This window comes from Oryctolagus cuniculus, chromosome 6 (assembly GCF_964237555.1).
Source record: "Oryctolagus cuniculus chromosome 6, mOryCun1.1, whole genome shotgun sequence".
In the NCBI taxonomy this organism is placed as follows: domain Eukaryota; kingdom Metazoa; phylum Chordata; class Mammalia; order Lagomorpha; family Leporidae; genus Oryctolagus; species Oryctolagus cuniculus.
The window spans coordinates 17,958,679-17,974,523 of NC_091437.1; the positions used below are offsets into that span (position 1 = coordinate 17,958,679).

At 44.3% G+C, this 15,845-nt stretch overlaps 1 protein-coding gene across 2 annotated transcripts in view; it reads left to right on the forward strand.

Moving 5' to 3' along the window:
• Nucleotides 1-9,190: 9,190 nt before the first annotated feature.
• SLC27A6 (solute carrier family 27 member 6) overlaps nt 9,191-15,845 on the forward strand; it is an 83,636-nt gene continuing 76,981 nt past the window's right edge. The window contains exon 1 of one of the 2 annotated variants that reach the window (XM_017341026.3): nt 9,191-10,152. In XM_017341026.3, coding sequence (XP_017196515.3) covers nt 9,672-10,152 — 481 coding nt within the window. In that variant the 5' untranslated portion in view covers nt 9,191-9,671. The remainder of the gene's footprint in view (nt 10,153-15,845) is intronic. The other variant, XM_002710184.5, reaches the window with a different exon arrangement.

Sequence of the window (15,845 nt, forward strand, 5' to 3'; positions counted from 1 at the left end):
AGTTTCATTAGGTTGTCTGTGCCTAAGCTTTGAGCAGATGACAGCAGCAAGGTCTACCTGTGCTTCTTTGCTTCCCAGGTGAGTCTTGTAACCTCAGGTTCTTTCTGCACGGTGTTGCTGGAAGGCACGTGTCTCATGATCTGATTTAGAGGAGGATGCCAGTGCTTGTCCGGGGCCGTCATTGGGAACAGGGCTATAGGCTCTGGTGTTGGCTCTGTTTCTTGGAGACCCATAACTGAAGGAATATTGGGCTTTCTGCATCTGTTTCCAGATGTAGTTTTCACTGGTAAAAAGATGCATTGTGAAATGTGTAGTTCTATTCATGACATTTCCACACTGAAATAGACCCGTAGTCGTTTTGGAATCTCTCTCTGAGTTGGCAAATCTTTCCTGTTGGTGAACATCAGACATTCCTCATTTGCAACCTTCAGATTTTCATTTCATGTTGTATTTGAGTTCAGAAACATCACTGATTCAATGAGCTGAAGTGTGTTCTGTGCCTCCTGTACCGCGTCAGGACACACGTTCCATCATGGTCTAGACAACAGTATCCCTCTGAGGTACATGGGCAGGGTTCTGAGGCCATGGTCATGGCCCACTTTTCATCTCTGCAAGATCTGTTTGTTTGGTTTTTGTCTTGAACGCGTTTTTCTAATGTGCTACATAATATACACAGGAAATTTGGTGTAGCAAAAAGCAAAGCTGATATGGTTTTTAATTATAAAGTCTCAATTTACATAAATCAAAATTTATATTCTATAGGTATGAAACATTTTAACAATGGTGTTAGAATATAGAACCAAAACATTTACAAAAGACACTGTGAAGCAGTTTGGACAGGCAAATCCAGAGTTATTGTGTGCTCGTTTTCCAGATACCTCAAGAAAGCATATATCACAATAAAGCAAGTCACGTGAGCTTTTTGGTCTCCCAATGCATAGAAAGGTTATGTTTATGCTAGATTGTAGACTGTGAATTATGTGATATCACTATGTCAAAAAAAGTGAAGCTTTAGTTTATTGCTAAAAATTGCCAACAATCATCTGAGCATTCACCAAGTTTTAATCTTCTTGCTGGTGGAGGGTCTTGCCCCAATATTGGCAGCTGCTCACTGAGCAGAGTGGTGATTAATGAATAATGAGAGGTGTGAGAATTTTAAAAAATAAGACAATGAAATTTACTGCATTGACTGAGGCTTCCTTTTACAAAAGAGTTCTCCGTAGCATGTGATGCTATTTGATAGTTAATCTTCAGTAAAACTTCTTTCAAAATTGGAGTCATTCCTTTCTTTAAAAAAAGTTTATTTTCATTTACTTGAAAGGCAGTATGACTGAGGGAGAGGGAGAGAGATCTTCCATTTGCTGATTCACTCCTCAAATGCCAACAGAAGCCAGGGCTGAGCCAGTCTGAAACCAGGAGCCTGGAATTCCAACCAGGCCTCCCATATGGGTGACAGGGGCCCACTTCTTCCAAACGTCTGTTAATGTTATATTTTAACCTCCTCTCGTGAACATGAAAGTTCTTAATAGCAGCTAGAGTGGGGAGTTCTTTCTACAAGTTTTTCGGTTTGATTTCCCTTTATCCATCAGAGGAATCATGTGTGCAGCTGCAGGCTTATGGAATGTATTTCTTAACTAATAAGATTTAAAATTAATCCTTGCTCTATGGGCTGCTGAATGGATGTTGTGTTATCAGGTGTGAAAATAATATTAATCTCACTGACCATCTCCAATCAGACCTCTTAGCTGACTAGGTTTGTTGTGTATGAGAAATAACATTTTGAGGCCGGCGCCGCGGCTCACTAGGCTAATCCTCCGCCTTGTGGCGCCGGCACACCGGGTTCTAGTCCCAGTCGGGGTGCCGGATTCTGTCCCGGTTGCCCCTCTTCCAGGCCAGCTCTCTGCTGTGGCCAGGGAGTGCAGTGGAGGATGGCCCAAGTCCTTGGGCCCTGCACCCCATGGGAGACCAGGGAGAAGCACCTGGCTCCTGGTTTTGGATCAGCGCGGTGCGCCGGCTGCAGCGCGCTGGCTGCGCCGGCCATTGGAGGGTGAACCAACAGCAAAAGGAAGACCTTTCTTTCTGTCTCTCTCTCTCACTGTCCACTCTGCCTGTCAAAAAATAAAAAAAAAAAAATTAAAAAAAAAAGAAATAACATTTTGAAAGGATTCATTTGTTCTGAGTGGTAGTTCTCAACAGCGGGCTTGAAATACTCGATAAATCATGTTGTAGAACAGATGTGCTGTCGTCCGGGATTATGTTGTCCCACTGATACAGAGCAGGCAGAATTGATTTCATGTAATTCTTTAAGGCCCTAAGATTTCCAGAATGGTAATTTAGCATTGGCTTCAACATAACATCACCAGCTGCGTTAGCCCCTACCCAGAGAGTCCAGCTGACACTCTGCAGCCCTGAAGCCATGTAGGTGACTTCTCCTCTCTTGCTATGAAAGTCCCAGATGGCACCTTCTTCCAATAGAAGGCTGTTTCCTTTACACTGAAAATCTTCTGTTGAACGTAGCTGCCTTCATCAATTTTCTTAGCTCCATCACCCGGATAACTTGCTGCAGCTTCTGTATCAACACCTGCTGCTTCATTCATCTTGTACTTCTGTGTTACAGAGACAGTCTCTTTCCATATACCTCATGAACCAACCTCTGCCAGCTTCACACTTTTCTCTCTTAGCCTTCGCTGAATAGAAAGAGTTAGAGACTGGTTCTGAATTAGACTTTGTCTAAAGGGAATGCTTTGGCTTTATCAGAGCACTAAAACTCTCTCCATATCAGCAAGAAGGCTGTTTCAATTTTTTATTACCCACGTGTTTGTGGGAGCGGTACTTCAAGATTTCCTTCAAGAACTTTTCCTATGCATTCAAAACTTGGCCATTTGGCTCAAGAGGCCTACATTGTGTTTATCTTGGTTGCTAACCTGCCTTCCTCACTAAGTTTAATCATTTCTAGCATCTGAGTAGAGTCAGAGACATGGGACTCTTATTTTGACTTGAACACTTACAGGCTCTTGTGGGGTTATTGATGATTCTAACGTCACTATTACTGATGTGTAATTACCGTGTCTGATGTGAAAAGGAAGGCTGAGAGAGAGAGAGTGAGCGAGCGAGCGAGCGAGCAGCCAGTTGCTGGAGCACTCAAACACACACACATTTATCAACTGTGCCACCTTAATGAGCATGGTTCATGGCACCCTAAACCAGCACCAATAGAAACATCAGAGATCACTGACCACAGAGCACCAAGCAAGATGTGGTAGTAGTGGAAAAGCTTGAAACACTGCAAGAATTACCAAAATATGACAGACACGCTAAGTGAACACTTGTTGTTGTGACATCCACAAATTTGCCTGATGCAAAATTGCCACAGACGTTCCATTTGTAAACAGCGCAGCATGTAGAATGTGCAGTAAGATGAGGGGCAGTGGTATTTGGGCCGGCGCCGTGGCTCAATAGGCTAATCCTCCACCTTGCGGCGCCGGCACACCGGGTTCTAGTCCCGGTTGGGGCGCCGGATTCTGTCCCGGTTGCCCCTCTTCCAGGCCAGCTCTCTGCTATGGCCAGGGAGTGCAGTGGAGGATGGCCCAGGTGCTTGGGCCCTGCACCCCATGGGAGACCAGGAAAAGCACCTGGCTCCTGGCTCCTGCCATCGGATCAGCGCGGTGCGCCGGCTGCAGCGGCGGCCATTGGAGGGTGATCCAACGGCAAAGGAAGACCTTTCTCTCTCTGTCTCTCTCTCTCACTGTCCACTCTGCCTGTCAAAAAATAAAAAAAATAAAAAAAAAAAAAAAAAAAAAGATGAGGGGCAGTGGAACAAGGTACGCCTGCATGTAGTTATGGGAGCATTTTATGTCGTCCCTAGATTTTCCACTGATGAACAGTCTTATCAGAGACTTCTTCTGTACTTCCCCAATATGTTCAGGCATTGATGATGAGAATGTCAAGGGTATAACCAATATTTAGGAGAAATGAACAAAATCCATAAAAATTATAGATTAAATTTACTCTTTGGCTCAACAGCCCCATTTCTGGGATGCTTTCCCAAAAATATTTAACATGTGCACATACTCTTCAATTGTAGTACTGTTTGTAATGAAAAAGACTAGAATCAATCTTAAATGTTTACCATCAAGAAGTGAGTTAGCTTTATTATGATGTAGACATACAACCAAATATATACAGGCACTGAAGAAAAATGAAGAGGATCTCTGTCTAATGATAGGTGCATAGATATATTAAATGAAAAAAAGTTAAGGTATGTGTCCCTAAAAATAACTGCATGAAGCATTGATAGAAAACTGCAATCACAGAGGAGCAAAGTGCTATTTTCTGTACTTATGATGTAGCACATTGCAAAGGGAAAAAACATAACCAGATATTACCACCAGAAACCCAGAGTCAATTTAGCATCACCAGTAGTGATGTGTTCTCTGATTCACCACAACCAGAACCTGTTTCTCCACATATAATGCAAAAAATAAAGGATATTGCATTAGCTGTGAAATAATGAGGGGGAAACATTCATGGAAAACACGTATTATGGAAAACACTCTGCGTGGCTTTCCAGTTTTTTCCACCAACATAAACTTACATTTTAATTCCATTTTTCACAAATTTTATGGTTACCATCATTTCCCAAGTCTTGAGGTCTAATTACCATCTGTGAAATACGTTGGACAAAGGAAGATGTTGAGAGAACAGAAAGGAGCAGCCTGGCCAATGCAGAAGGTGGGGAATGGTACACAGCCAGCAGCTGCTTCTCTTTTAACAAGGAAATCTAGGAAAAAGACAAAGTGGTTGTGAGAGGGGAGCGTTGTAGGTTAAGGAAGAACTCAGAGTTTAGAGCTTCCGTCGATTCTGGTCCAGTCAACCAATGTCTGAAATACATTTAAGGAAATAAATGTGGACTAAGTATTAGATGATACTTAAGAATTATTAAATTTATCAGGTGTGATCATGGAAATATGACTGGTTATGGAAATAGCCTTTGTTCAAAGATGTACTCAGAGCTTTAGAGGAGAAATACCATCAGGTGTGCTGTTTGTTTATATAATTGTCAAATTAAGTTTTGTGCCTTTGTCAAGCAAATTGTCAAGAATGACATCCTACTATTGTTGTTTTTATGACCTGTGATTATTTTAAATTTTATAGGCCTGAAATTGACATCTTTTCATTTGATTTTTTGTTTATATCCCTACCTATATTCCTGTTGAACTAGTCTTTTTACTTGTTAAACTGTTTATTAAATGGAGCATTAAGCCTTTGACCATAATGTAAATTAAAAATATGCTATCACAAAATTTTTTTAAAATTTACTGTTAATCATTAAATCTAGGTGGTGAGAATATACATAATGGTGGTGGAACAATATTTCATTATTTCTGCCATTATGTGCAAAGGCACTTCAAAATGTGGAAAATAAGGTTTATTTTGCTGCAATGTTTTTGAAATCCATGCATAGTTTTTTCATAATCCACATTGCCATGAAATTTTTGAAGACACTTCTTACACTGCAAATTTTTCATTTACTAAGAAGCTAAAGAATAAAATCCAGCAAAGAAATGCCACTTAGGGTGATTTCCTTGGTACCCTTTTCCCTTGCTGATGACTGGAAGAGGACAGAAACAGGTGCAGAATCCAAGAATTGAAGCCACAAGTTGAAGTTGGCAAAGCTGTACCAGCCCAGCAATGCCTGCTTACTAGCTCTAGACCACCTACCTACAGGGAAAAACTAATCATAATTAAGTCTCTGGAAGCCCAACTGTTAAACTTGAAGCATTGTAAATTTGCACAATGTTTTGTATTAGAATTTATACTCTAGTCACAGGTCTCATGCTCCACTCCTAGACCTTCAAGACTAAATCAGAGACCTATTGGACATGTGAGAGTGGGGAACCCATAGGACAATTCACTGTAATATTTGAAGCATGTCTCATTCTCTATAAATTTGCCAAAGAATTCCTTTGATTTATCTCACTAATTTCCAAATGATCTGTCTCCATGCAGGTGGATTATTAAATAGAAATGAAGCTGACCTCAGGTCTCTGAGTTGGTGCTCAAACTTTTCTTAAATACCTGTTACAAGCACTAACTGTCTCCAACATTGAGGAGAGACAAATTGTCATAACCCAAAGTATCTGGATAAAAGAAAGCTGTTTCCAAAAACCATGAATAAAATGCATGTGTAGAATAACCTCTTGGCAGGATCCTGGTTGACATAAATTTCTAGTTTGCAATGAGTGGTAAAAATGATGCTTAAATATTTAATTTGTTTGGTAATTATTCCAGAGCCTGTCATTATGGGATCATTTATTTGGTGCTATAAAAAATGTCATGTTATGAGACGTGTTTGATGTGTGTAAGACATGTGGTAATATTAATAGCCCCCAACTTCCTCACAGCACTCCTCCTCTTTAATGTTGAGTTTGTTTCATGAGTCCCTGTGTGGAATAATGTTTAGGGCAATGATTATTCACTAATACAAATAAGCATTATATTATGGGAAGAGTAAGTTTCCCATCAAAACCCAAGTTAGTGTCAGCCCCTAGAGCAGTGGCTGAGAACTGCACAGAACACTGTTGCGTGGTGGAATTGGAAGTAGACAGGCCCTGCGTTAAGTATTCGCCTCTCTTTGAGAGGCACCCAGTTCCCTTCCCAAGCCACAGAGTCACTCTGGGCACTTGGAGCATCCTGGCCCATGCCAACACCCGGCATGGCATGATGTTTTGGTATCAACAGTATTTGTGTTCTTTCTGAAACTGCTCACCCGAGCTTCCCATAATCCGCATGGTGATTGCTGTTCAGTCCCATTAGGGGACTGTTGGAAACCAGTGATGTCGCAGCACAAACCCCGGACTCTTAGGTGACAGTGACAAACTCCTGTGGACGTTTGGTGACTCCTTGTGCACCTTATGATGGTATTGTTCACTCTCACTCTGATCCACTCACTGAACAACAGAGCTGAGGGTGCACTGGGAGTAGGGTAGAGGGGAGGCAAACTCAGAAATGGGTGAGCATACAGAGATCGGAAGAAGATTTTTGTCTTTTTGCAGAGATTTGTGTTTGATCCTCATGTGTTCATTTTTAAATAACATAAAAACAACATTTCTGTATTTTCTAAGGGGAACCTGAGAAAGATTTTATTGTCCCTGACCAACAGTAATGCTAACACAAATGTGTAGACTATTTGCATGTGTTTTTCTCTTTATAGAGGTTAAATTATCGACTTACTCACTTACAGTTAATTCTTACTGCCTTCCCAGTTAATTATTAACTATAGGAACTAAAAAGTGTAGCCATTCTACTTAGCTTTCTTTGGCAGGATTTGAAAACGAAGGTGAAATTTCTGGACCAAATGGGAAGAGAAACATGGGCTGATGTAGGAATCCACAAAGTACCATGAACTGCCCCAAGATTTTCATTGATTCCCTCTGCCATGGCAAAATTTCAAGCAAAAAATTAGTTTGGGGTAGTATAACATTTGCCAGCATATGTTTGTAATTCTTCCTAATAAATCATTCTTGCATTTATGATTCCAAATCTATTCTAGTGCCATTTATATTAGCGGTTCCTAAAAATTTAATTCCATGTATTGGGATGGTATTAGAAGGTCCATAATAAAAAAAAATCAGTGTAGCATCATGTGTGTTTTATGGAGTTAAATTGATTGATTCTGAGACTGTTCTTTATGATAACAGTGCTGTATTCCCTTCTTAGTTTGGAATAAAGCCTTCTCTTTATGAAACACTGGTAACAGGAGATGGTAATTATTGTACTATGTGCTTAATGTTTTTAATTCAGGGAAAAAGAAAGATGGCAAGGCTCTTTTTCCTTACCCGTGGTTTTCCCACTGTGCGTGGATGGGTTCTGCTGGTGTTGGAAACCAGAATTCCAGACCGGCTGCTCCATATTCAATTCCCTGCCTGTAATGTTTTCTAGGAAGTGACTGAACCACACTAGAGCTGGCAGAGAAAGTTACACAATTTTCAAAGATGCTTTTCAAATTACAGGCTAACTTTTCAAATTGTAAACTATTTGATACTAGCATTACTACTAGTATGAATACCAATTGTTTTTAAACTAAAAATGTGCTTCTGAATTGAGAAGACTTGAGCTTCTGATTAAATTCTAAAGCATGTGCTTTCTCTACATGAAAGGGTTTTACAAGCCTACGTTATTTTGGGGGATTTTTGCCATGTATGACTTCAAAGTACTCATTTTCAGATGAACAAAGTGGTATGTCTTTGGAATTATCTGCTTTTGCTTCTTGTATTAGGAAATCCTAGGTTAGCTAGAACCCAGCTGCAGAACATAAGACACAAGGGAGAAAGCCTGGTGATTGGAGGCCATGTTCAGTCACTGCAGCGCTGCAGTTAGCCCTTGATACAGGCTGCAGAGCAGAGTGTGGGATGGTGGTGTCCACTAGAAAAAAATGTAAAAGGAAATACTCTGCGGTGTCTCATCGTTAGTAAAACCTTATCTCTGCACAAACTATTATCGTTATTTCCATCTGCCGGTTTACTCTCAGCTCCAAGCCCCCCGGTGGAATCTGAGTTTTAGGTGTCCTCAGTTATTTCAGGAACCCAACTGATGGGGAGGAGGGACTGGACTTATAGGGACGGAGAGATGTAAATGCTGATAATCGCAAATCAATGCTTTTGGAAAATACTGTAAAAAGTTCCAATGCAAATGTCAATACCTACCTATCCATAGAGGTTTTCAAAGATACGTGTGTAAAAAAACTAAGCAGCAGCTAATTTCACGACATTCTGTGAAAAGACTTCAAGTATTCTCTCCTGTCTCACAAGCTCTCACTCCCGAATGTGTCCGATTCATAAGTGCGGACTTTTCACCGCCTCCCCCGCCGCGGGCAATTTTCTGTCCCGGTCCTGTTCCCTTCTTTCCAGCTGATTCAGTGAATGACCTCGGGGGCAACCCCGAGGCCGCCAGGCCAGCCCTGTGGGACCCCCTGCCCTGCCCTGGAGACCTCCGGCTCGCCGGCGCGAGAGCCTGGCCGCGCCGGACGCGCCCGGGGAGGAGCCGGCCGAGGGCCCGGGCTGTCCCGGCAGTCGAGGCTGGGCTGGCAGGGAGCCCGGAGCCCGGAGGAGGCGGGCTACTCCCCCGCCACGTCCGGAGCAGACTCAGGCAGTGCAACCCCAAGGACATTGGGAGGGGGAGCCGCGGCGCGCGCAGGGCCGGCCTGGAAGCGGCCGCCGGGGCCGGGGCGTGGAGGGGGCGGCGCCGCGCAGCCTGGAGCCCGTGGGCCCCGAGGCGTGGCCCCGCGACCCTGCGTGGTTCGGGGCGGGTGGAGACAGGACGCTTCTACCTTTCTCAGTCACCCCAGCCTCTGCCGGCTGCAGCTCAGCTTCCAAGTCTAAGAGCTCAAAGAGCTGCTCCGGGCGGGGGGGAAGGAGCCCTGGTGCAGGAGTGCGCGCCGAGCCGCCAGCCACCATCGAAGAGGGAGCGAGGCGAGGCCGTCCGGGTTCGTAGGAAGCCGGCGCTGTCAGCCCTCCAGCCGCCCGGGTCCCAAGTCGCATCCACAGCACGCCTCGGGCCAGCTTCTCGGAGCAGACTTGGCGGGATCCGCCAGGTGCAGGTGCGGGCAGCGTGCAGCTGTCTCTGCCCAGGGCTGCGCCGGGAGCCGCGGAAGCCCTGGCCTCGTGGTCCCCATGCTCGTGTCGTGGCTAGCGGGCCTGGGGGCCGGGCTGCTCGGCCTGCACGTGGTGCAGAAGCTCCTCTTCCCTTACTTCTGGGACGATTTCTGGTTCCTGCTGAAGGTGGTGCGCTATGGCGTTCGGATGGAGGTGTACAAGCGGAGAGGGGAGCTGGTCACTGTGCTGGACAAGTTCCTGAGCCAGGCCGCCAGGCAGCCCCACAAACCCTTCATCATCTACGAGGGAGACGTGCACACCTACCGCGACGTGGACCGGAGGAGTAACCGGGTGGCCCGCGTCTTCCTGAGCCAGGCCTCGCTCAAGCCCGGCGACACGGTGGCGCTGCTGATGACCAACGAGCCCGACTTCGTGCACGTGTGGTTCGGCCTGGCCAAACTGGGCTGCGTGGTGGCCTTCCTCAACTCCAACATCCGCGCGCACTGCCTCCTGCACTGCATCCGCACCTGCGAGCCCACCGCCCTGGTGGTGGGCGCAGGTAGGAGACGGGCTGTGGGTGGCCCCCGCCTGTTTGTTCTCCAGAGTGGTCCAGGAAAGTGTGATGAGGCGCGCGTGGCCAGGGTGCAAAGGCGGTGCCCTGTGGCCGGTGGTGCTTTGACCCATCTTCCCCCTCAGTCACTTTCTCTGCTACAGCTGAGTGATTGTCCACAGGGTCTGGGGGGTGCACTGCTTCGTACCATTGTGGGAAGAGGGCGGTACTGCACCTGGTACCTTCAGGGAATGCACACACACAGCCTGTTAGTTCTGCTTTTTATCAGCTCAGACAAAACGTTAGAGGAGTAGGAAACTTATCGCGACGTCATTTATGGAATGCCTGCTTGCCTCTAATAGTAACTTGGTGCTGCGTGATTGCATTTGCAAAATAGATAGGTTTAATCTGCAGGGCACGCTTTCCTTGCTTTACGTCTGTTCTTGTACACTCTCTGCAAGCTGGGATTTGCCCAGCAAAGTTGGGCTCCCATCTTTCTGGGGGCCGGCAGCCTCTGTGAGGCCTCTCTCTGTCTTCCCCTGACTTGCGTGTCACCATTTCTTTTCCGGCCTGTTCCACCCCTCCCTCTCCCACCACCTCAGAGTTAGGATGGTGTTGGATGCACATAAGTTCACTGAAGTGCAAAGAGAAGTCTTTGGTTCAGCGCTACTTAACCAAGAACCCAGGAATCTGGGTTGCTTAGCAACATGAAGTTGAGGTATGAGAAATGTGACTTACTTGGCATAGGCTAAATGGTTTCTGGGTATTCTCATATGAGTGGGTGAGTATCCCTGACACAGCCCTTAGTAAACAAATCTTTAGATTTATAGGTATGCCCTGATGTCAGAGCAATATGCAAAAGAAATCTACACGTGTACCCTAGTGAGGTCTAAAGCATTGAACTTTCCAGATCACTTTTATCACATGATATTCACACAGCTCATAAAAAGAGACCTGGCAATGAACAGAAAAAAGGGCTCGGCTTCCTTCAAGCCTGTCTGTCTTTCTGGTTCCTGTTTGTCCTTGCAACCCAGTGAGTGGCAAAACGTTATTGGGGAAGCACTGACTTTATTTTGTTTGGGCTGCACGTGTAGAGGAGCCTGAACATGCCCCTGTGTGTTGCTCGTTCATTTTCCTCCCCACTTATGTCCACTAAGCTATTTCTTCCACAGTTGAATCTCTCACTTTGCAAGGAGGATCACTAGTGTGCTTGAGTTTCACTGAGCCATGACAAGAAGTAAAATAAATGAGTCATTCCGAATTTAGACAAGATGGTGGAATTGTGTTTGCTGCTTACATGGGAGCCAGTGAGGAGAAATTATCGAAGTTCATCTATGGGCATACTTGGCAGTTTTAGCCCACTGCGTACAATATGACTCAAACTAGTTGCTGAGTTCCTGGAGTAAATGGAAACTCCAGATTGCGCTGAGAATTATAAGACCATAAATTCCCCGTGAGGGCCGTGATATTGAGGCCAGTTCGAGCGGCACCAGTCACTCTTGCCCTTGAGAGAGCTGGATACCTCTCACAATAGAGCGTTTAAGCTTTGTTGCTGACCAAGTTGGTGCTTAGTTAGGACCAATTAATGTTGCAGTTTTACTTGCGCCAGTTTTTGCTTTGACTGCCAATAACTAATTGAATCATTTCCCTGTGTTTGTTTTTAACACCAACAGCAATTTTCTTTTTATTTAAAAAATCCACTTAGGAGTACTAGAGTTTTATGCCAAGACTACAAGGTTACTTCAAAGAGTTCATAAAAAAGTAATTAAAAGGTGTTTATTTTAGTGCAAAATTTGTTTTGAACTTAGATGTACTTTTTCATAATTTTTTTTCATGAACCTTTTGAAGTACCCTTTATTTATTTGATTCACTCTGTAAGTAAGTAGCTGGAGAAGTCAACCTTGAACTAGGCTATCCATTTCTGTTTGGCACACCTCGAAAATATAAATTAATGTTTTTCAAAAATAGGACAATTCTGCTTTGATTAATGAATTTGTGTATGTATGTATGTGTATGTATGTATGTGTTTGTGTGTGTGAGAGAGAGAGAGAGACAGAGAGAGAGAGAGGGAGAGGGAGAGGGAGAGAGAGAGGTAGTTTATCAGTCACTTTTCTGGATTTGATGCTCTTACGCTGAAATACTGTGTTCTTGGCATCTTGAGCCTCATGTGTGGCCAGTATGTAGAGTACATGCAGTTTTTTAAACTTTGAATTTTCAGACTTTTCAGATTCTTGCTGAATGTTTCTGGTGGAGATTACTATTAAATTGTATATCCCCAGGGAGAAAATGTTGTGGTGGAACGATGAGTCAAGTGGCTTAGAGAGGGATGAGCCAGACACACCTGGCTTTCATGTAGATCTTGCCACCTGCTCACTGTGTGATGAAAGATGGCATCATCAGCTCCCCGGAGTCTTACTTTACTTAGTTGTAAAATGCTGATAATTCAGGATTAAAGGGCACAGGTCTTGTAAAGTAGCTGAGGCCCTGGTGTGTGATAACCAGACTCTTAGTGAATTCAGGTAATTGCTATTATGATTATAGAGTCATCCCAGAGCTTCTAATATGGAATCTCATTTGGATTTCACTGCTTCCCTCTAATGTGCTGTTAGGTACAAGAGAAACACAAGTATGTAGACCGAAATAGGACCTTGAGCACATTGTTTTGGTACGTTCTGGAAAAGTTCTTTTCCATGGGTTTTGTAGAGCCAGTTTCAAACAAGTTTGTTATTATTGTTGACAAAAATATCACCAGTTACCCTTTACTCAAGGCTGACTCCATAGAAGGCGCTATGGAAACTGAAGTGGAAAGGCTGTAAGTGACTTATTTTACTATTTTATTCATTGTTTTAAGGAACTTAATATGTTAGATTATCAAGGTTACAGCAAGTGCACGGTGGTTACTCCAGCACAATTCGGGTGTTAATGTAATCTATAAAGAAAAGGCTTCAGTGTAGGTCATTGATACAATTCTAAGAATAAAATGATACTTCCCTCCCTCTTTCTCTTCTCTCTCTGTTACTGTTTTCTTAAGGCCACACAGCTTAGAGGGCGGAAGAGCAAGGATTCAAACCCTGGTCTCTGACCCAGGACTCTGCTCTGCTATATGGATTCATTGTTTCTGAGAATGGCTATTGCATTTTGGTACAATTACGAATGGAACATGCATTCAGATTACGTAGAAATACTAAAAGTTAAAAATATTAAGAAATAATTTTTTAAGATTTGTTTATTTATTTGAGAGGCAGAGTTACAGATAGAGAGGAGGAGAGACATAAAGGTCTTCCATCTGCTGGTTCACTCCCCCAGTGGCTGCAACAGCCATAGCTGGGATGATCTGAAACCTAGAGCCAGGAGCTTCTTTCCAGGTTTCTCATGTGGGTGCAAGGGCCCAAGCCATCCTCCGCTGCTCTCCGAGGCCGTTAGCAGGGAGCCAGGACTCGAACCAGTGCCTATGTGGTATGCCAGCACTGCAGGCAGAGACTTAACCTACTAAGGAAGCCACAGCCCTTGCTCCAAGCAATCAGGTGTTTAGTGCCCAGATATTTAGAAAAATCAAAGTGTTTATTCAACTGTTATTCCTTTTCCATATAGCCAGAAGTCTCAAAAAATACTTGGAAAGGGGCCAGTGCCATGGTGTAGTAGATAAAGCCGCCACTTGCAGTAACAGCATCCCTTATGGGTGATGGTTTGAGTCCTGACTGCTCTACTTCTGATCCAGCTTCCTTCTAATGCACCTGCGAAAGCGATGAAAGATGGCCCAGGTGCTTGGGACCCTGAACCCATGTGGGAGACCTGGAAGAGGTTCACTCCTGGCTTCTGATTAGCCCAGCTCTGTTCATTGCAGTCATTTGGGGGAGTGATTCAGCAGATGGAAAATCTCTCTCTCTCTCTCTCCCTCCCTCCCTCTCCCTCTCCCTCTGCCCCTCCTTCTCTGAAACCTTGACTTTCAAATAAATAAATAAATCTTAAAAAAATACTTGGGAAGAAATACTTGATCTGTATTTGGATCAAAAGATGTGTCCAGTGCCATCCCAAATTTCTGGATGAAATTTAAGCACTTGCTGAAAATTAAACTGTTTTAGATCAAACCTAGTCCTTGCCCAGTTTTCCACCTCTGATATTTGTGGTGGTGTCAGCTGCCAAGGCTGTCATCTACTGATCTATATTTTCTCTTCCTTAAATAGAAAAATGTTGGGATATGCTTGTTTATCACTTACAAAATTATATGTAATTACCTCTATAACCTTGGTTTATTTGGTCATAATAATAATAGCGATGATGATAATAATAATCCATTCCATTTTAAAGTATGTTATGAGATTACAAGGTGTTTTAGTACATTGTCTTTTGTGATCCTCACCATAACTAAGAGGTGGGTATTAGAATGACGGAAGCATGGCTGTAGTGGGCAAGCAATCTGCTTTGGCTGCTACCTGTCAACCAGGTGGCAAGGGGGCTGGAGTGGATTTCCTGCCACTGGGTCATGAAGCTTTGCTGACGCCACCTTTGTATTTTGTTTCATTACCTTATCTCTTCTCACCCCTACCCCCCTTTTCTCCTTTGTTACCCTAACTCTTTCTTCTCTTAACTTCTATTTATTTACTTTAAAAGATATATTTATTTATTTGAAAGGCATGGTTTCAGAGAGAGGGAGAGACCTAGAGAGGTCTTCTATCTGCTGGTTCACTCTCCATATGGTTACAACAAATGCAGCTGAGCTCCCTGAAGCCAGGAGTCCGGAACTCCATCCAGGTGTGCAAGATGGGTGCCGGGACTCCAGCACGTGGGCAATCTTCCCCTGCTTCCCCAGGTGCATTAGCAGGGAGCTGGATTGAAAGTGGAGCAGCTAAGTCTCTAACCAATGACCATATATATGTGATGCTGACATTGCTGGCTGTGGCTTACCCCGCTGTGCCACAACAACAACCCAATTTTTAAAAAAAAGATTCATTTATTTAAATTTGTTTATTTTTGTAATATTGGCACAATTGATATGAACCCTGGGAACTTGCTCTATTAGCATTGAAGTATAAGGCAGATGAACAAATTAGAAGGTGATTTAGCAGAGTTTTGTTGAGAAGGGAAGACAAGAACTCTCGTTAATACAACCCGGAGGGGAAAGAGGTCCACTACATTCTAGAACTGGAGGTTTATATATATAATCATCAAACACTTTTCCATAGAACCAAGGAAAACTCTATCTTGACACCAGAGAGGAAGCTGTTTTCACCATACTCCCAAAGCTGGTGACAGACAGCTGGTCAGCATAAATTAGCCACCTGGCCATTTGTGTGGCCTTAGTTCCGGAATTGGTTCTTCCTAACAGGTGGGCTTCTCTGCCTCTTCCATTCTCAGGCTCATTTACTTGCTCAGGCCCGCTTCCCAGGTCAGCTGGGAAAGTTTCTCACATTACCAGAGCGCCCCTTTGTTCCCTCTCTACCTTCCTGCCAATTTCCACATTAACTGAGAGAGGTGGGTGGGGGGAAATCCCTGAATGCCCTGGGCTTGGCCAAGTCTAAAGCCAGGAGCCAGAAACTTAAACCAGGTGTCCTCCATGGGTGGCAGGAACCCAGTTACCTGAGCCCTCACCTGCTGCCTTCCAGGGTGCACAGGACTGGGCCGCTGGAGTCAGGGGCAGAGCTGGGCGTCCAAGCCGTGTGCTCCGGGGTGGAACCAGACGCCGTCCACCCCGTCTCACCTGG